The sequence below is a fragment of the Rhodnius prolixus genome, unplaced genomic scaffold (genome assembly GCF_049639745.1).
Source record: "Rhodnius prolixus isolate KJV_2025 unplaced genomic scaffold, Rpr scaffold_14, whole genome shotgun sequence".
Taxonomy (NCBI): Eukaryota; Metazoa; Arthropoda; class Insecta; order Hemiptera; family Reduviidae; genus Rhodnius; species Rhodnius prolixus.
The window spans coordinates 8,375,306-8,394,856 of NW_027411594.1; the positions used below are offsets into that span (position 1 = coordinate 8,375,306).

Sequence of the window (19,551 nt, forward strand, 5' to 3'; positions counted from 1 at the left end):
TCTAGAGGCCCACCTGACTGATTTTTCGGAATAATTATCATTCAAATGAAATATTATTTAAATAGATACAAATTTGGTCAAATACTGGCTAAAATTTGGCCTTAAGAATGTTCCTTACGTTTGAATGTTGGCAATGAATTTGAATACAGAACAGTGTCACCTAGAACTTTTACTAATTTTGGTACTTATCCTGTTTATTCATACACTTGTGCTTTAACAGTTGACGACTGAAAGAAACCTTAAGACTGATTGTAAAAAAAGTACTCCATATCAGTAAATATTGAACGGAAGGAAATTAAAAGCACGCATGACCGATAGCGTACTCTTAATTAATGTAGATAAACTAATAGAACTTTTTGTACGGCCCTAGTTTCCTGAAGTGCCTCCCTGATCCAATTGGATCACCATTAAGGGAGTCTATAATTAGTGGAAAGGAGAAATTAAAAACCGAACTAGCTAAAACGGAAGCCCTAAATTACTTAAAATCGCTCGACTTTCCTTAAACTAGATACAACATAATTAAACGTAATTTTAATAGATCTATGATAGCTATTTGAAAAATTTACCTCGAAAAACTCATATAAGGGCACTTTTGGATGGGGTCGTGAAAAGACACATTTCTCTAATGTGTTATAACAATGAAACGTACAGCCACACCAACCATAAAAAGACTGATTTGCCTTTAAGTTGATTCAACTCAATTAGATGTATATGTAAAAGATCTATAATACTTATTTGAAACATTTACCTCGAAAAACTCATATAAGGGCACTTTTTGTTGGGGTTGAAAAAGGAGACATTACTCTAATGTGCTATTTCAATGAAACGCACATCCACAAGTGAATGCAAGTGAAATTCAAAATTGTTGTCTAATTAAAAAATAGCATGTTCCAGTTTGAAGCAGATGATAATACAACCCTCGTCTTAATTTCAAAACGAGATCTACCCTTCATGTTTAGTATTGGCCTTATTACTCGCAGACAGTTGCAGATCTTTTTTTATCTAGAGGACAATTCTATATTTTTCCATGGAGTTTTACTTCTTATTCTCCAAATTAGGGCCACCCTTTATGTTCATTCTAGTATTGGCCAGAATACTCGCTGTCAGATAAAAACAGCGGCATTCTGGTTGAACTGGAAGACAATTTCTTGTTTCTTAATTCTAATTGTCCAAATGAGGACTATCCTTTATGTTCATTCAAAGAAGAAGAATTGAAATGAGATAGTCAAAACTAGTAGCAATCTCTACATTTTGCTAGTTGTACTGAAACGTTGTGTTTCATCAGTTCACCACCAGGCCAGCAGCACATTCAAGGCTTTCTTTGAGGAAGATTTTTTTTTTTAGAATATTAAGAACATTTATTTCCAGATTAACTAACTAAAAACTGCTTTGAAGCAGTTACTTCGAAAAACTCATATAAAGGCACTTTTTGGTGTGATTGAAAAAGGATACATTACTCTAATGTGCTATTTTAATGTAACGAACAGTCACCATAAATATTCGTATGAAATAAATATGCAAGTGAAATTCAAAATTGTTGTCTAATTCAAAAATACCATCTTCTAATTCGAAGTAGAGGATAAAGAAGATAAAATGAATTAATTTAACAAGCAATACGATAATAAAATGTATTTGGTTAAATCAGCCGGTAAGACTGAGGTCTATTCTTATAGAAGTATTTCGGTAATCCTTTTGTAAATTGAATTTACCAAGTTTTCCAAAAATAGGGACTTTTGAAACAAAACTAAAAACTAAATATTAATGTAGTAAAGAACACTTTTAAAAATTAAAGAAAACAAAAATTTTATTATTATAACCATTACTTTATTTTTCTATTATTTGCAGCAATATGAATGATTATTTTAATTATAATAATAAGCAGACAATTTTTATTTCGCACCCATTTATTTTATAATTTAATAAACGTAAGTTTCGGCTTTAGTTTAACCATCTTCATAATTGCAGTAAATTATACATTTGATTGAAGTTCATGTGTTTTAATTACATAATTGCAACTATTTAGATTAGTAACTGTTGGCTTTTTTGGAACAATTACTGTTCCTAATTTGTTATGTTTGCCATTCATTTATTGAAGATTTTTTTTTATCTTTACTTTAATTTATATCGATGTTAACTTTTAAAATTATGGAAATTTTTAAGCATTATTTAATATTATTAGATTATTTTTATTTCTTTATTTTTTATTTGCATAATAGATAAGAATGATTACCTGATGACCAAGGGCAGTGTTGTGCTGGACCTTGGGGAAATAGAGCATATTTCTAGAAAATAGAGTACCTGTTCTCGAGGAATCACGATCGGTAAAGGAGTAGGACTTAAAAATGTATTCTGTTTTCTTAATTCTTATTGTCTAAATGAGGACTACCCTTATGTCCATTCATTCAAATAAAAATTCAAATGAGATAGATTCAAAACTAATGGCTAGCCTAGATTTTGCTAGTTGCCCTAACATGTATGTGTTTCATCAGTTCATTACCAGGTCCGCAGCACATACAAGGCTTCCTTTGAATAAGTTAGTTTTTTTTAGAATATTAAGAATATTTATTTCCAGGTAAAACTAACTAAAAACTGCTTTGAAGCTATAAATGAATAGACCTCTGTAATGTACAAAGATCAGAACCAGGCGATCACTCTTGCTTGTGCCCCAGTACCGTTGACCAATTTTAGTGGCAGAGCTACTAAATGGAAGATTGGAGGTAGCGGAGTTGATAGATCTAGAGTTTCCAAGATGTAGATGTCGTTACCTAGCAACGTCTTATGTATTATTAGCTCTGATCCGATATCAACAGCTACGGTGTCCACACCAACACCGTAAACCTGTAACATTATCAAAACTTTAATATCCAATATACGAGGCCATTCAATAAAATGGCGAAGATAACTGACATCAAGGAAATATCGACCACCAACAATAAACTGTTAACAACCTTTTTAGTTTGTGCCAAATAGTCGGCCACCTCCTTTGACAATCCGGGATTCTGTGGCGCTTCAGGTTTTAGTCCAACAAACAGTTGACTGTCCTCGTAAAATCTATGCCATCCAAAGTCAACAAGTACCACGCAAGGATTTAGCAATGGGCCGTTTTCTGCTTCCCATTTCTGCAGTTTCTCCACTGGCAGAGTGTAATTGGGATTGTTTCCGGTTTCAGCAGTGGCATTTACCAAGATACCTGAAATTTAACATTTTGTAGTAGTACTATTTTTGTTGTCTTTTCTATTAACCAATGATAACGTACCCCCCCACCTATTCGCTAAGATTTGAGTAGATTTTTAGACCTACTGCCTGACTTTATGTTTAACTCGACGCGGAATTATTTCAGCAGCTTCATAGGTATTTATCATAACAACTTGTTCAAGATTAATTTATTTGATTTGATCATAGCGATTCTCCACTAGCGCAACACACCAATCGAAGACTTAGGATCTCCCGCCTAACTGGCAATTAGGAAACAACCAAGAGAATTTATTAATCAAAAAATCTAAAGCCCAAACTGTTATCTGCGAAAGTTGGGTTAAAAAATTCAAAAAAGAAGCAGTTGAAACAAAACATTTATTACGCCAGATGAAATAAACCCAATAAGAATTACTTTTTTAAAAACTGGTTAAAATGCAAAAAGACAATTTCATGTACGATGACCATAACTATTTAGGTTAATCCTTCACCGTACCTGTAGTAAAGAAACGTTCTATTGGTATCTCGTCGATGGTGCGTCCAGAATCGATAAGATGTAATGGAGCATCCATATGTGATCCACAGTGTTCACCAGTTAGGTAATCATTGTACCTGAACAGGGTGCCTTGACTGTTCTCTTGAGCCATTTTGGTATATCTGCAAACATCAATATTAATAAATATATTGTAACGAAGTTAACCTGGGCAGAAAAGAAAGGCCTAGATTGTTCTAGGGGTTGAGCGACCAAAGTCGGTAACCACAGTGTAAACAAAAGGCCGGTCTCTACCTGAGCCGAAGAAGAAAGGGGCTAGATTGTTCCAGGAGTTTAGTGACCGTAGCCTGTAACGGTCCACCGCTGTGTAAAAGCCAGCTAAGAGAGAGGCCCCAGTTGGGGTGGTGGCAGTATGTGTTTTCCTCAGCCAGTGAGCGGCAGGTGGGAGTGAGACAGACGGAGTTGGAGCGAGACAGAGAGTTGGAGGAGGACAGTCCCAGTTGGAGAGGACAGGCAGTTAAAATTGAGGGAGACAGAGTGGTAGCTAGTCAATCAGTTAGTCTTTGAGAGTCAGTTTGGAGAGACACTTTGGAAGTGACAGTTAGAGAGAGTCAGTGTTACGGAGTGCTTCAGAGTTAGCCAGTTGGGCAGGTAGTCAGTTAGTGAGTAGAGCTTTGTTAGTGCAGCTGAGTCTAGCGCAATTCGGTGCAGTGCGGACCAGTGGTCAGTCGTGGAACAGTTTTGTGGCGTTACGTAGTGAGTAACAGTAAACTGTTGTGACTGTTGTAAATGGTGACTGTAATGAATAGCGTTAGTTGCTAGTAAATGTTAATGTTAGTAATGTTAATGTGTTCACAAATCAAATTACTAGTTAAAAGTTTAGCGAGTTTTATTATTTATCAAACCCACATAAATTATTTCATAACTAGTGGCAGTCACTAGTTGTAGCTGTGAAGTTTTTAGTAAAAGGACAAAAACTTTACAATATTATTGACAGTAAATGTAAAATTTCAATACTTGAAAGGCAAAGATTTGGAGTATTGTTTAGGCAAACTTTGGTCATGACAATTCTTAACTTTACGACTAAATGAGTCCCAGAAATGTCATCCTCTGGAAGGATGAAACTGTAGTAAACTTTAGGTGAATGGGAAGGCATCTGATCTCCAAAAGAAAGTCTTCGTTATTGTTGGGTAATATGGAGGATATATTCTCTCTCTGTTGGTAAGGACGTTAACGGCTCCAGGGATTGGTCTTCCCAGTCAGGGATGACCTCAACTCCTCAAACTTTCACCTTTTTTTTCACTTCGAAAGTAATTTATTGAGAAAAAGGTTTTTATTAAGGTTTGGGATACGTAATTTTAGCAACAGGATCACATTTAGAGCTGGTAAAATTGGAACTAGTAAAAAGCATTTTTTTGCTGCGTTTTTGATTTAACATAGTTTTTTGCTTTTAAAACGGACTAATGACTTGCAAAATCCGAAAGTGGCCACAGAACCTTTCCACTTGAATTCCGTATTAAATTAAAATGGCTTAAATTGCCCTTACCTGAAACCCGTTACATCACCAACTGTAGGCACACCAAAATTGACTAGCCCATGGCTCAGGTCCACAAAGGTGAAGGACTCAGTTAAACATACAGAAATGGCCACCACAATTACCACTTCTTTTACTCCCAACATAATCTGAAAATAAGAAAATTAAATTTCCACAAACCACAAGTATTGAAGTAGTAATTAAAATGTTTATAATTCAACTTTAACCGGAAATCAGGTGTAGACACTCACACGTCTTGCTCTTACTACAACTATCAAACTACAGCTATTCACTTATATTCTCATTGCAATAGTGTTGGTGAACACTAATATTTCCTGGGCAATGCGATTTTGAGACCTCTTTGGCGAAAGAAAGGTGGGCTATTGTTTCCCCAAAAGTACCATTTATTTGGACGATTTTGCTTATTATTAAAAATGGGCGATTACGTTGGAATAAAATCTTAAGACTACGGGAAATAAAACACAACATAATGAGGTTTCCACGTTTCTGAGATTTTCTTTCGAAAATGTTTTCTAAATTTTCTCTAACCTTCGTAGGTAAATCAAAAATTTCCATTTGTATAATTTTTCTTTGAAATTTCATTTGTTCATTTTGAGGTGTGAGCTAAAATATTCCTATTCGAGAATAGCAGTAAGATTTAATTCTTTTAATTTTAATGCTAGACCGCCTTCATACCTTTTCTAGAGGCCCACCTGACTGATTTTCCGGAATAATTATTATTCAAATGTAATATTATTTAATTAGATACAATTTTGGTGAAATACTGGCTAAAATTTGGCCTTAAGAATATTCCTCACGTTTGAATGTTGGGAATGAATTTGAATACAGAACAATGTCACCTAGAACTTTTACTAATTTTGGTATTTATCCTGTTTATTCATACACTTGCGCTTTAACAGTTATCAACCGGAAGTAACCTTAAGACTGATAGTAAAAACAACTCCATATCAGTAAATATTGAACGGAAGAGAAATTAAAAGCATGCATGACCGATAGCGTACTCTTAATTAATGTAGATAAACTAATTGAACTGTTTGGTGCGGCCCTAGTTTCTCGTGAAGCGCCCCCCTGATCAAATTGGATCACCATTGAGGGAGTCTATAATTAGTGAAAAGAAGAAAATTAAAAACCAAACTTGCTGAAAAGGGAAGCAAAAAATTACTTATAATAGCTCGATTTGCCTTTAAGTTGATTCAACTCAATTAGATGTATATGTACGAGTAAAAGGTCTATAATACTTATTTGAAACATTTACCTCGAAAAACTCATATAAGGGCACTTTTTGTTGGGGTTGAAAAAGGAGACATTACTCTAATGTGCTATTTCAATGAAACGTACATCCACAAGTGAATGCAAGTGAAATTCAAAATTGTTGTCTGATTCAAAAATAGCATGTTCCAGTTCGAAGCAGATGATAATATCGTACAATCCTGGTCTTAATTTCAAAACGAGATCTACCCTTCATGTTTAGAATTGGCCTTATTACTCGCAGACAGTTGCAGATCTTTTTTGATCTAGAGGACAATTCTATAATTTTCCATAGAGTGTTACCCTCCTCAGATGGGGGAGGTAAAGGAATGCCACCAGCTCAGTGAAGATGGGTGTGGGGAAGGGTGGTTTATACTTACCTTGAGCGCCACGCTGTTGTTCAGAGTCAAATAAGAATCGGATATAGGAAAACAAAAAGATATAAAAAAAAACAGTAAATAAGTAGATAAAGGAAAATAAATGAATAAACAAAGGAGTAGGAAGAGAGGATGCTTAGGGGTTAAGTAATGGTCCTTGGGGGAACAACAGCGAAGAAACCCCAATGCCTGAAACAGTAAGTATCGCTGAAAAGGGAAAAACTTTCCCTCGATTATAGGCGGACAGTCACTAAGAAGGAAAGGGAAACGGAGAAACAGTATTATTATTTTATTTTATCTAGTTCAAATTAACGGGGCAATCAGTCAAATTATGTTGCACCAGCAAAAGACCTCATACAATTGATAGCCAAAAAGGAAGAGTAAAAGAAAATTCTAGATAGATTATGAAATAATATATTAACCACAAAAAGAGCTGATAATTACATTGAAACCCAGCTGGCTAAAAATATGTAATATGTTTCCTAACAATTATAAATAATATTAATAATAAAAAACTACTGTTCAAAATAGAACTGGCTCACTTCTCATTCTGTCCAATTTCTTTTTACCTAGTTTCCCACCAGCGCTGGAGTCACTGCCACACGTACCGCTCTCCTTCAAATCAACTTCGAATTTGACAGACCAGGTTCTCACTCCGTGTGTTTTTTTTTTGTTGTAGTATGATGCAAGAAATCTTGCCGGCTTAATCCTGCGTGGTTAAAGCAAGCTATTCCAGATTCAAAATTATTTGTTCCTTCAATACATGTGTCGTTCCAAGCGTCAGAACCAACTCTTCTTTATTAACCTTTTTTATTTTTATTTTTTTTCCAGCTACCACTACCTGCTGCAATCCTTGATCTTCTCTCTTCCTTTGTTTAGTTATTTTTCTTTATCTTCTAATCCTTTTATTTTCCCCACTATTGCTAAGCCTAATTTTTTAAATAAACAAAATTACATTCCATTTATTAGGAGGTGCCCAAAAAATGACTGACCCCCCTCAACGAAAAATATATAGATCATTGTTAATTATTTTTAGTTATTAATTTTTTTACCCTTTTCTTTTTTTTTTTTTTTCTTTTTGGCGCATCAACAGCTGAGGTTATTAGCGCCCGGAGCTTTTTCCAGTGCACTGCCGGCCTCCGGACAGTGTTCTCTCGTTACAGACAACACTGTCCATCACCGGACAGTGAGCTGTAAGAAGCTCCTAGGAAGAGAAAATCTAAGGGTCAGCTGCTGGATTCGAACCCGGATTTTTATTATTATTTTTTGTTTTGTTTTATCTCCTCCACCAGGGTGACCGACCTGCTTATTATTTTCTTTTCAACCCATAACAAGAGTTTGACTTCTTATTCTCCAAATTAGGGCCACCCTTTATTCTAGTATTGGCCATAATACTCGCTGTCAGATAAAAACAGCGGCATTCTGGTTGAACTGGAAGACAATTCCTTGTTTCTTAATTCTTACTGTCCAAATGAGGAATATCCTTTATGTTCATTCATTCAAATAAGAATTGAAATAAGATAGAGTCAAAACTAAAAGCTATCTCTACATTTTGCTAGTTGTACTAAAACGTATGTGTTACATCAGTTCACCACCAGGCTAGCAGCACATTCAAGGCGTTCATTGAGTAAGATTTTTTTTTAGAATATTAAAAATATTTATTTCCAGATTAACTAACTAAAAAGTGTTATGAAGCTATAAATGAATAGACCTCTTTAATAAAAAGATCAGTACCAGGCGATCACTCTTGCCTGCGCCCCAGTACCGTTGACCAATTTTAGTGGCAGAGCTGCTAAATTGAAGATTGGCGGCAGCGGAGTTGATAGATCTAGAGTTTCCAAGATGTAGATGTCGTTACCTAGCAACGTCGTATGTATTATTAGTTCTAATCCGATATCAACAGCTACGGTGTCCACACCAACACCGTAAACCTGTAACATTATCAAAACATAAATATCCAATATACGAGAGTCATTCAATAAATTTACGAAGATAACTGACATCAAGGAAATATCGACAATCAACAATAGATTGTAAACAACCTTTTTAGTTTGTATCAAATATTCGGCGGCTTCCTTTGACAATCCGGGATTCTGTGGATCATCAGGTAATGGTCCAACAAATAGTTCATTGTCCCCGTAAAATCTATGCCATCCAAAGTCAACAAGTACCACGCAAGGATCTGGAAATGGGCCGTTTTCTGCTTCCCAATTCTGCAGTTTCTCCACTGGCAGAGTGTAATTGGGATTGTTTCCGGTTTCAGCAGTTGCATTTACCAAGATACCTGAAATTTACCATTTTGTGGTAGTACTATGTTTCGTTGTCTTTTCTAATAAATAATTACCTCCACCAACGTGCTAAGTTTTGAGCAGATTTTTAGATAGCAGTGCCTAATTTATGTTTAATTCGGCGCAGAATTATTTCAGAAGCTTCATAGGTATTTATCATAACAACTTGTTCAAAGTTATTTGATTTGATCATAAGGATTCTTCACTAGCGTAACACACCAATCGAAGTCCTAGGATCTCCTGCTTAACTGGCAATTAGGAAACAAGCAAGAGAATTTATTAACCAAAATATCTAAAGCCGAAATTGTTATCTGCAAAAGTTGTGGTAAAGAATTCAAAACAATTGAAAACAAAAATTAATTACGTCAGATGAACTAAACCACTTAAGAATTACTTTTTGAAGAACTTGTTAAAATGCATTAAGGACAATTTCATGTTCGATGACCATAATTGTTTAGGTTAATCCTTCATCGTACCTGTAGTAATGAAACGTTCTATTGGTATCTCGTCGATGGTGCGTCCAGAATCGATGAGATGATATGGAGCATCCATATGTGATCCACAGTGTTCACCAGTTAGGTAATCATTGTACCTGAACAGGGTGCCTTGACTGTTCCCTTGAGCCATTTTGGTATATCTGCAATGATCAATATTACTCAATATATTCTTGTCAGTAAATGTAAATGAAAGACAGAGGTTTTTCAGTAGTATTTTGGCTGCGGTTTTTTAATTAACAAACATAGTTTTTTGCTTTTAAAACGGACTAATGACTTGCAAAATCCGAAAGTGGTCACAGTACCTTTCCACTTGAATTCCCTATTAAATTAACATGGCTTAAATTGCCCTTACCTGAAAACCGTTACATCATCAATTACTACAGGCACACCAAAATTGACTAGCCCATGAGTTAAGTCCACAAAGGTGAAGGACTCAGCTAAACATATAGAAATTGCCACCACAATTACCACTTCTTTTACTCCCAACATAATCTGAAAATAAGAAAATTAAATTTCCACAAACCACAAGTATTAAAGACGTAATTAAAATTTTCTTGAAGATTTGTTTTGTGCATATTGTGCGCATGAGGTTATATGTAAGGTTATTGAGGTATAGGTTAAAATATTCGATTCGAAAATTGTAACGTATTTTTTACCTTTTTACCATTTTAATGTTAGACCGCCTTCTTACCTTTTCCATTTAAACACATCTCACGATTTCTTTTGGATAATTATCATTTAACTGTGTTATTAGTAATCGCCTATTTATTTCAGGCGAAGCTTAACGTCCAACTACCAATTAGGTTTTGTGGACGGGGCCGAAAGCTCATATTGTAATATGAACAATTTTTTCTAATAAATACAAAGTAGACATACACGGGATTCGAACTGGGGATCGCCCACTCTATTGTTTTTTAAATAGTTAAAATTTACCCTCAAGAATGTACCTTACGTTTGAATGTTGACAATGAATTTCAATATAAAGCAGTATGTCACCGAGTACTTTTACTAATTTTGGTGCTTATCCTGTTTATTCACTTACTTTAACAGTTGATGATTGAAAGTAACCTTAAGACTGATAGTAAAAAAGTACTCCATATCACTAAATTATGTACGAAAGAGAAATTAAAAGCACGCATAACCGATAATTTATTCTTAATACAGATAAACTAATTGAACTTTTTATACCGCCCTAGTTTCTCGTGAAGTGCGCCCCTTATCAAATTGGGTCACCATTATATGAGTCAATCAGTAGTGAAAAGAAGAAATTAAAAACCAAACCTGCTAAAAGCGAAGCACAAAATTACTTATAATAGCTCGATTTGCCTTTAAGTTGAATCAACTTAATTAGATTTATATGTAATAGATCTATAATATTGTACTTATTTGAAAAGATTACCTCAAAAAACTTATATAAGGACACTTTTTGTTGGGGTTGAAAAAGGAGGCATTACACTAATGGACTATTTCAATGAAACGTACAGCCACACCAACCATAAAAATATTGTTATTTTTGAAATTCAAAATTCTTGTCTAATTAAAAAATAGCATGTTCCAGTTTGAAGCAAATGATAATATCGAACAATCCTGGTCTTAATTTCAAAACGAGATCTACCCTTCATGTTTAGAATTGGCCTTATTACTCGCAGATAGTTGCAGATCTTTATTGATCTAGAGGACAATTCTATAATTTTCCATAGAGTTTGACTTCTTATTCTCCAAATTAGGGCCACCCTTTATTCTAGTATTTGCCATAATACTCGCTGTCAGATAAAAACAGGGCATTCTGGTTGAACTGGAAGACAATTCCTTGTTTCTTAATTCTTACTGGCCAAATGAGGACTATCCTTTATGTTCATTCATTCAAATAAGAATTGAAATAAGATAGAGTCAAAACTAAAAGCTATCTCTACATTTTGCTAGTTGTACTAAAACGTGTGTTTCATCAGTTCACCACCAAGCTAGCAGCACATTCGAGGTGTTCATTAAGTAAGATTTTTTTTTAGAATATTAAAAATATTTATTTCCAGATTAACTAACTAAAAAGTGCTCTGAAGCTGTAAATGAATAGACCATTGATTGAGCTATACAGAATAAAGCGAATTAATTTAACAAGAAATATGTACAATAATAAAATTATTTGGTTAAATCAGCTGGTAAGACAGGTCTATTCTTATAGAAGTATTTCGGTAATTTGCAGCAATATGAATGATTATTTTAATTATAATAATAATAATAAACAGACAATTTTTATTTCGCACCCATTTATTTTTTATTTTATCATTTAATAAACGTAAGTTTCGGCTTTAGTTTAACCAACTTCATAATTGCAGTAAATTATACATTTGATTGAAGTTCATGTTTTTTAATTACATAATTGCAACTATTTAGATTACTTTTAACTGTTGGCAGCAAGCTCTTTTTTTGGAACAATTACTGTTCCTAATTTGTTATGTTTGCCATTCATTTATTGAAGATTTTTTTTATCTTCTATTTATATTGAGTTAACTTTTAAAATTATTGAAATGTTTAAGCATTATTTAATATTATTAATTATTTTTATTTCTTTATTTTTTATTTGTATAATAGATAAGAATGATTACCTGATGACCAAGGGCAGTGTTGTGCTGGACCTTGGGGAAATAGAGCATATTTCTAGAAAATAGAGTACCTGTTCTCGAGGAATCATGATCGGTAAAGAAGTAGTACTTAAAAATGTATTCTGCTTTAAGTAGTAGGAGACTTCACTTATGAAGCCGTGTCATGTAGAGAAATGAAAATAGAATTTAGTAGAGGTAAGAGATTTATACTGTTATTCTGTACTATATGCCGGAAATATTCTCAATAAGATAAAGAAAATTATTTACATTATTATAGTAGCATAATTAGGAGTACATTCCTATAATCATCTCAAATGGAGACGTACAGAGGTCTTGGAAAGGCGACTCAAGGCGCAACTGTCCGCCGACCTAATCCCCAGTTCTTTACACACCCGTCATCTCCTTTTCTCTTTTACTTTCTCATCAATATGAATCAGCCAAAGTGGGAGCAAATAGGAATCTGGAGCAGGAGCTGGCAAGGTATGGTGTTGATGTAGACGCTCTTCAGGTGATAAAATGGAGAATTACAAAGGTCTTGGATTTAGGGAATACACAGTTACAAATAGCGGACATGATCCGTACAATCTTGGTACTGTATTTATGGTAATGAAATCACTGAAGTATTTACTATTAACAGTCGTAAAAGAGTAATTGAAATTGTATAGCACGCTGGAAAAAGCTCTTTAATAAATGTGCAATCAGCTTCCGTATTTGGTGGATAACTTTACTAGAGTCATGTTCTATAATGTACGGTCCTACTTCTTGTGTACTTTCTTTTAGGGAGAGTTAAAGATTCCTGAACCGGAAGTACCCTGCTACTAATAATGAATTGTTCCGGATTTTAGAGATAATCTCGAAAGTGGCTCCTAAGATTTTCTACAAACTTCCGTTTTATTAAAAATATAAACATAGATTTACTGTTTTCACTTTTATTATCTTTCTTCAATTGGTTCAGTTAAGGAAAGGGCTTCCCTAGTAAGTTGCATTTCAGTGAAATGAAAGGTTTTACAAACTATATATTGTTAGTGAGAGCTTTGTTCAGTTTTTCTATTAAACTAATTCAGAAACACTGTTTATTCCTTCATACATTTTCTTTACATTTTTAATTTGACCATCCAAAGATCAGTACCAGGCGATCACCCTTGTCTGTGCCCCTGTACCGTTGACCAATTTTAGAGGCAGAGCAGCTAAATTGAAGATAGGAGGTAGCGGAGTTGATAGATCTAGAGTTTCCAAGAGGTAGATGTCGTTACCTAGCAACGTCGTATGTATTGTTAGTTCTAATCCGATATCAATAGTTATGGTGTCCACACCAACACCGTAAACCTGTTACATAATCAAAACTTTAATATCCAATATACGAGAGTCATTCAATAAAGTGGCGAAGATAACTGACATCAAGGAAATATCGACCATCAACAATAGACTGTAAACAACCTTTTTAGTTTGTACCAAATAGTCGGCAGCTTCCTTTGACAATCCGGGATTCTGTGGCTCATCAGGTGTTGGTCCAACAAACAGTTGACTGTCCCCGTAAAATCTATGCCATCCAAAGTCAATAAGTACTACGCAAGGATTTGGCAATGGGCCGTTTTCTGCTTCCCATTTCTGCAGTTTCTCCACTGGGAGAGAGTAGTTGGGATTGTTTCCGGCTTCAGCAGTTGCATTTACCAAGATACCTGAAATTTACCATTTTCTGTGGTAGTACTATATTTCGTTATCTTTTCTAGTAATCCATGATAACGTTCCCCCACCTATTCGCTAAGTTTTAGTTTTTATTGCCTACTTTAGGTTTGACTGATTCTCTACAATTAACTTAGCGTGGAAAAAGTTTATTTTTTAGCAGCTTCATAGGTATTGTTCATAATAATTTGTACAATATTAATTTATTTAGTGATTGGTTCATGGCGATTCTCCATTTCCGCAACATACCAATCGGAGACTTAGGATCTCCTGCTGCACTCCTAATGGGCAAACAACTAAGAGATAACTTACCAATGTACAAAGCTAACTCTCAAAATGTTAGTTGCAAAAGTTGTGGTGAAGAATTCAAAAAAAGAACCAGTTGAAACTAAAAATTCATTACAACAGATAACCAAACCATTTAAGAATTACTTTTTGAAGAACTTCTAAAAATGCAATTTCATGTATGTACCTGTAGTAATGAAACGTTCAATTGGTATCTCATCGATGGTGCGTCCACATTCGATAAGATGATATGGAGCATCCATATGTGATCCACAGTGTTCTCCAGTCTGGTAATCATTGTATCTGAACAGAGTGCCTTGACTGTCCTCTTGAGCCATTTTGGTATATCTGCAATGATCAATATTAATATACTTATTATTAACAGTAAACGCAAAATTTCCATTTTATTTAAAGGCAGAAGTTTGAAGTACTGTTTAGGCAAACTTTAGTTATGACAATTCTTAATTTGACGACTAAATGAGTCACAGAATTAAGAATTAGATATTGGGTACCAGAAACTTTCATAAAATAAATTAGTAGATACACATTTTAAACAAAAACTAATCATGGCAATTGGTGAGAGCACAGAAAGCGATCTTCAGAACATTTGGGGAATCTGGATAGTGATGGGAACGGAGCAGACAGTACTAGGGAGTGACCTTGACTGGTGTTCCCAGCTCTTCCGTATCCCAAGCCAAGGCGATATGCCACCTGCTTCAAAAGGATGAAATTGTCGTAAACTGTACGAGAATGGGAAGGCATTTGATCTGCCAAAGAAAGTCTTCCTTACTGTTAGGTGGTAAAGGAGGATATAATCCCCCTCTGGAGGTAAGGACGTTAACGGCTTTAGTCTGGCATGACCTCAGCTCCCCTAACTTTCACATTTTTCCAGTTCGAAATTAATTGGTAATAAAAAAAACGTTTTCAGTTTAGTTAGAATACGGAATTTTTGCAACAAGATCGCACTTTAAAATTCGCTAGAGTCTATTGATTTAAAAATGTGAACTAGTAACAAGCGTTTTTTTTGTTGGCTGCAATTTTAAATTAACAAAAATGGTGTTTTCTTTTAGAACAATCCAGTAGTGACCGTAGAACCTTTCGACTTGAATTCTCTATTAAAGTAGAATGGCTTAAATTGCCCTTACCTGAAAACCGTTACATCATCAACTGTAGGCACACCAAAATTGACAAGCCCATGGCTCAGGTCCACATAGGTGAAGGACTCAGCTAAACATAGAGAAATGGCCACCACAATTACCACTTCTTTTACTCCCAACATAATCTGAAAATAAGAAAATTAAATTTCCACAAACCACAAGTTTGAAGTAGTGATTTAAAAGTTTCTTGATGATTTGTTTTGTGCATATGAGGTTATTGAGGTACATATAAGTACAGTCGAACCTCGCTTAACGAGCATAATTCGTTCCAGAACCTTACTCGTTACGCGAAATACTCGTTAAGCGAAACAATTTTTTTCATATAAATTAAAATAAAAGGGGATAATTGCTAGATCAGCCACACTTACACCATTTTCTCGTTTCTCAATGATTTTACGTTTCAATTCTAACGTTATTTTAATTCTTTTCGAAACCATTTTGTTAGAGGGATAACAAAATAAACACAATAATATTTAAACACAAATGTCACTATATGGACTTCCCCTATACACCACTCATTCGGTGAAGTTCGGTTTCGGCTGTATCAATGCATTAGATACGTGGAGAATATGAAACGCATATGCGTAAACAGGAATGACTAATCGAAGAATGCGCAGTTTTCGATGAGTCAGCGAAAACTGCGCAGTCAGCGAAATGTCATTAGAAAACTATCGTTATGCGAAACTTCGCTCGCTATAAGAATCAATTTGTTTTACTCGTTATGCGAATTACTCGTTAAGAGAGGTGCTCTTTATGCGAGGTTCCACTGTACATAGGTTAAAATATTCGTACTCGAGAATTGTAAGGTATTTTTCCTTTTATTTTAATGTTAGACCGCCTTCATACCTTTTCTAGACCGGCAGTTAAACACATCTGACGGATTTTTTTGGGATAATTAGTTATCATTTAACTGTGTTCTTAGTAATCGCCTATTTTTTTTCAGGCGAAGCTTAACGTCCAACTACCAATTAGGTTTTGTGGACGGGGCCGAAAGCTCATATTGTACTATAAACCATTTTTTCTAATAATTACAAAGTAGTCATACACGGGATTCGAACTGGGGATCGCCCACTCTATTGTTATTGAAATAGTTAAAAATTTGACCTCAAGAATGTACCTTACGTTTGAATGTTGACAATGAATTTCAATATAAAAAAATATGTCACCAAGAACTTTTACTAATTTTGGTACTTATTCTGTTTATTCACTCACTTTAACAGTTGACGATTGAAAGTAACTTTAAGACTGATAGTAAAAAAGTACTCCATATCAATAAATTCTGGAATATGAAAAAGAAATTAAAAGCATGCTCAACCGATAATGTGTTCTTAATTAATATACATAGATAAACAAATTGCACTTTTTATACCGCCCTAGTTTCTTGTGAAGCTCCCCCCTTATCAAATTGGGTCACCATTATGTGAAACAATCATTAGTGAAAAGAAGAAATCAAAAACTAAACTAGCCTAAAAGGATGCATAAAATTACTTAAAACGGTTCGATTTCCATTAAAGTTAATTCAATTTAATTAAATGTAAATGTAATAGATCTATAATATTGTACTTATTTGATACATTTACTTCGAAAAACTCATATAAGGGCAGTTTTTTGGTGTGATTGAAAAAGGATACATTACTCTAATGTGCTATTTTAATGTAACGAACAGTCACCATAAATATTCGTATGAAATAAATATGCAAGTGAAATTCAAAATTGTTGTCTAATTCAAAAATACCATCTTCTAATTCGAAGTAGAGGATAATTCTATGTTTTTTTTTTCCTGTATTTTACATTTTCAGTTCCAAATGAGGACTATCCATTATGTTGATTCAAAGAAGAAGAATTGGAATGAGATAGAGTCAAAACTAGCGGCTATCTCTAGAACTTGCTAGTTGCACTAACATGTATGTGTTTCATCAGTTCACCACCAGGCCAGCAGCACATTCAAGGCTTTCTTTGAGTAAGATTTTTTTTTTTAGAATATTAAGAACATTTATTTCCAGATTAACTAACTAAAAAGTGCTCTGAAGCTATAAATAAATAAACCATTGATTTAGCTATAAAAATTAAGGAAAAAATTTAACAAGAAGTACGATAATAAAATGAATTTGGTTAAATCAGCTGGTAAGACTGAGGTCTATTCTTATAGAAGTATTTCGGTAATCCTTTTGTAAATTAAATTTACCAAGTTTTCCAAAAATAGGGACTTTTGAAACAAAATTAAAAACTAAATATTAATGTAGCAAAGAACACTTTTAAAAATTAAAGAAAACAAAAATTTTATTATTATAACCATTACTTTATTTTTCTATTATTTGCAGCAATATGAATGATTATTTTAATTATAATAATAATAAGCAGACAATTTTTATTTCGCACCCATTTATTTTATCATTTAATAAACGTAAGTTTCGGCTTTAGTTTAACCATCTTCATAATTGCAGTAAATTATACATTTGATTGAAGTTCATGTGTTTTAATTACATAATTGCAACTATTTAGATTACTTTTAACTGTTGGCAGCAAGCTCTTTTTTTTGGAACAATTACTGTTCCTAATTTGTTATGTTTGCCATTCATTTATTGAAGATTTTTTTTATCTTCTATTTATATTGAGTTAACTTTTAAAATTATGGAAATGTTTAAGCATTATTTAATATTATTAGATTATTTTTATTTTTTTATTTTTTATTTGTAAAATAGATAAGAATGATTACCTGATGACCAAGGGCAGTGCTGTGCTGGACCTTGGGGAAATAGAGCATATTTCTAGAAAATAGAGTACCTGTTCTCGAGGAATCATGATCGGTAAAGGAGTAGGACTAGTCCATGGCTCAGGTCCACAAAGGTGAAGGACTCAGCTAAACATAGAGAAATGGCCACCACAATCGCCACTTCTTTTACTCCCAACATAATCTGAAAATAAGAAAATTAAATTTCCACAAACCACAAGTATTAAAGTAGTAATTAAAATGTTTACAATTCAACTTTAACCGGAAATCAGGTCTAGACACTCACACGACTTGGTCTTACTACAACTATCAAACTACAGCTATTCACTTATATTCTCATTGCAATAGTGTTGGTGAACACTAATACTTCCTGGGCAATGCGATTTTGGGACCTCTTTGGGGAAAGAAAGGTGGGCTATTGTTTCCCCAAAAGTACCATTTATTTGGACGATTTTGCTTATTATTAATAATGGGCGATTACGTTGGAATAAAATCTTAAGACGACAGGAAATAAAACACAACATAAATGAGGTATCCACGTTTCTCAGATTTTCTTTCGAAAATGTTTTCTAAATTTTCTCTAACCTTCGAAGGTAATTCAAAAGTTTCCATTTGTATAATTTTTCTTTGAAATTTCATTTGTTCAGTTTGAGGTATAAGCTAAAATATTCCTATTCGAGAATTGCAGTAAGATTTAATTCTTTTAATTTTAATGCTAGACCGCTTTCGTACCTTTTCTAGAGGCCGACCTGACTGATTTTTCGGAATAATTATCATTCAAACGTAATATTATTTAAATAGATACAAATTTGGTCAAATACTGGCTAAAATTTGGCCTTAAGAATGTTCCTTACGTTTGAATGTAGGCAATGAATTTGAATACAGAACAGTGTCGCCTAGAACCTTTACTAGTTTTGGTACTTATCCTATTTGTTCATTCACTTGCACTTTAACAGTTGTCAACGGAAAGAAGCCTTAAGACTAATTGTAAAAACAACTCCACATCACAAAATATTGAACGGAAAAGAAATTAAAAGCACGCGTAACCGATAACGCAACCTTAATTAATGTAGATAAACTAATTGAACTGTTTGGTAAGGCCCTAGTTTTTAGAGAAGCGCCCCTCTGATCAAATTAGATAATCATTACGTAAGTCTATAATTAGTGGAAAGGAGAAATTAAAAACCAAATTTGCTGAAAAGGGAAGCACAAAATTACTTAAAACTGCTCGACTTTTCTTAAACTAGATACAACACAATTAAACGTAAATATAATAGATCTATGATACGAATAATCGTACTTATTTGAAACATTTACCTCGAAAAACTCATTAGGGACACTTTTTGGTAGGGTTGAAGAGGGCCCATTACTCTAATGTGCCATTCCAATGTAACGTACATTCCACACCACCTATAAAAACATTCATATGAAACAAATATGCAAGT

At 34.0% G+C, this 19,551-nt stretch overlaps 2 protein-coding genes across 6 annotated transcripts; both read right to left on the reverse strand.

Moving 5' to 3' along the window:
* Positions 1–1,855: 1,855 nt before the first annotated feature.
* On the reverse strand, positions 1,856–10,244 carry LOC141451820 (isatin hydrolase-like). 5 transcript variants are annotated; one of them, XM_074123504.1, is made up of 5 exons: positions 8,600–8,736; positions 5,232–5,368; positions 3,689–3,849; positions 2,949–3,190; positions 1,856–2,838 (listed from the first exon to the last, which is right to left on the reverse strand). In XM_074123504.1, exons 2-5 carry the CDS (start codon positions 5,363–5,365, stop codon positions 2,635–2,637), a joined length of 741 nt encoding a protein of 246 aa, XP_073979605.1. In that variant the 5' UTR covers positions 5,366–5,368; positions 8,600–8,736; the 3' UTR covers positions 1,856–2,634. The 5 variants fall into 5 exon arrangements, with proteins under 5 accessions (XP_073979605.1, XP_073979604.1, XP_073979606.1 ...); XM_074123503.1 differs by having other exon boundaries at positions 8,577–8,715; XM_074123505.1 differs by lacking the exons at positions 1,856–2,838; positions 2,949–3,190; positions 3,689–3,849 and adding exons at positions 8,908–9,149; positions 9,630–9,790; positions 10,003–10,244 and having other exon boundaries at positions 8,600–8,796.
* Positions 10,245–11,507: 1,263 nt separating this feature from the next.
* On the reverse strand, positions 11,508–17,320 carry LOC141451821 (isatin hydrolase-like). Its single transcript, XM_074123506.1, has 4 exons — positions 15,364–17,320; positions 14,406–14,566; positions 13,688–13,929; positions 11,508–13,576 (listed from the first exon to the last, which is right to left on the reverse strand). The coding sequence occupies exons 1-4, from the start codon at positions 15,495–15,497 to the stop codon at positions 13,373–13,375; spliced, it is 741 nt and encodes a 246-aa protein (XP_073979607.1). The 5' UTR covers positions 15,498–17,320; the 3' UTR covers positions 11,508–13,372.
* Between the last annotated feature and the right edge of the window lie 2,231 nt (positions 17,321–19,551).

Bases quoted from the DNA above. Each gene is read 5' to 3' on its own strand.
- LOC141451820 (XM_074123501.1), bottom strand. From the start codon at position 10,139: ATGTTGGGAGTAAAAGAAGTGGTAATTGTGGTGGCAATTTCTATATGT. The intron at 9,150-9,629 runs GTACGATGAAGG...GGTAAATTTCAG, and splicing joins AGAACGTTTCATTACTACAG to GTATCTTGGTAAATGCAACT. The intron at 8,797-8,907 runs GTTGTTTACAAT...ATAATGTTACAG, and splicing joins ATTTGATACAAACTAAAAAG to GTTTACGGTGTTGGTGTGGA.
- LOC141451821 (XM_074123506.1), bottom strand. From the start codon at position 15,497: ATGTTGGGAGTAAAAGAAGTGGTAATTGTGGTGGCCATTTCTCTATGT. The intron at 14,567-15,363 runs GTAAGGGCAATT...TGATCATTGCAG, and splicing joins GATGATGTAACGGTTTTCAG to ATATACCAAAATGGCTCAAG. The intron at 13,577-13,687 runs GTTGTTTACAGT...ATTATGTAACAG, and splicing joins ATTTGGTACAAACTAAAAAG to GTTTACGGTGTTGGTGTGGA.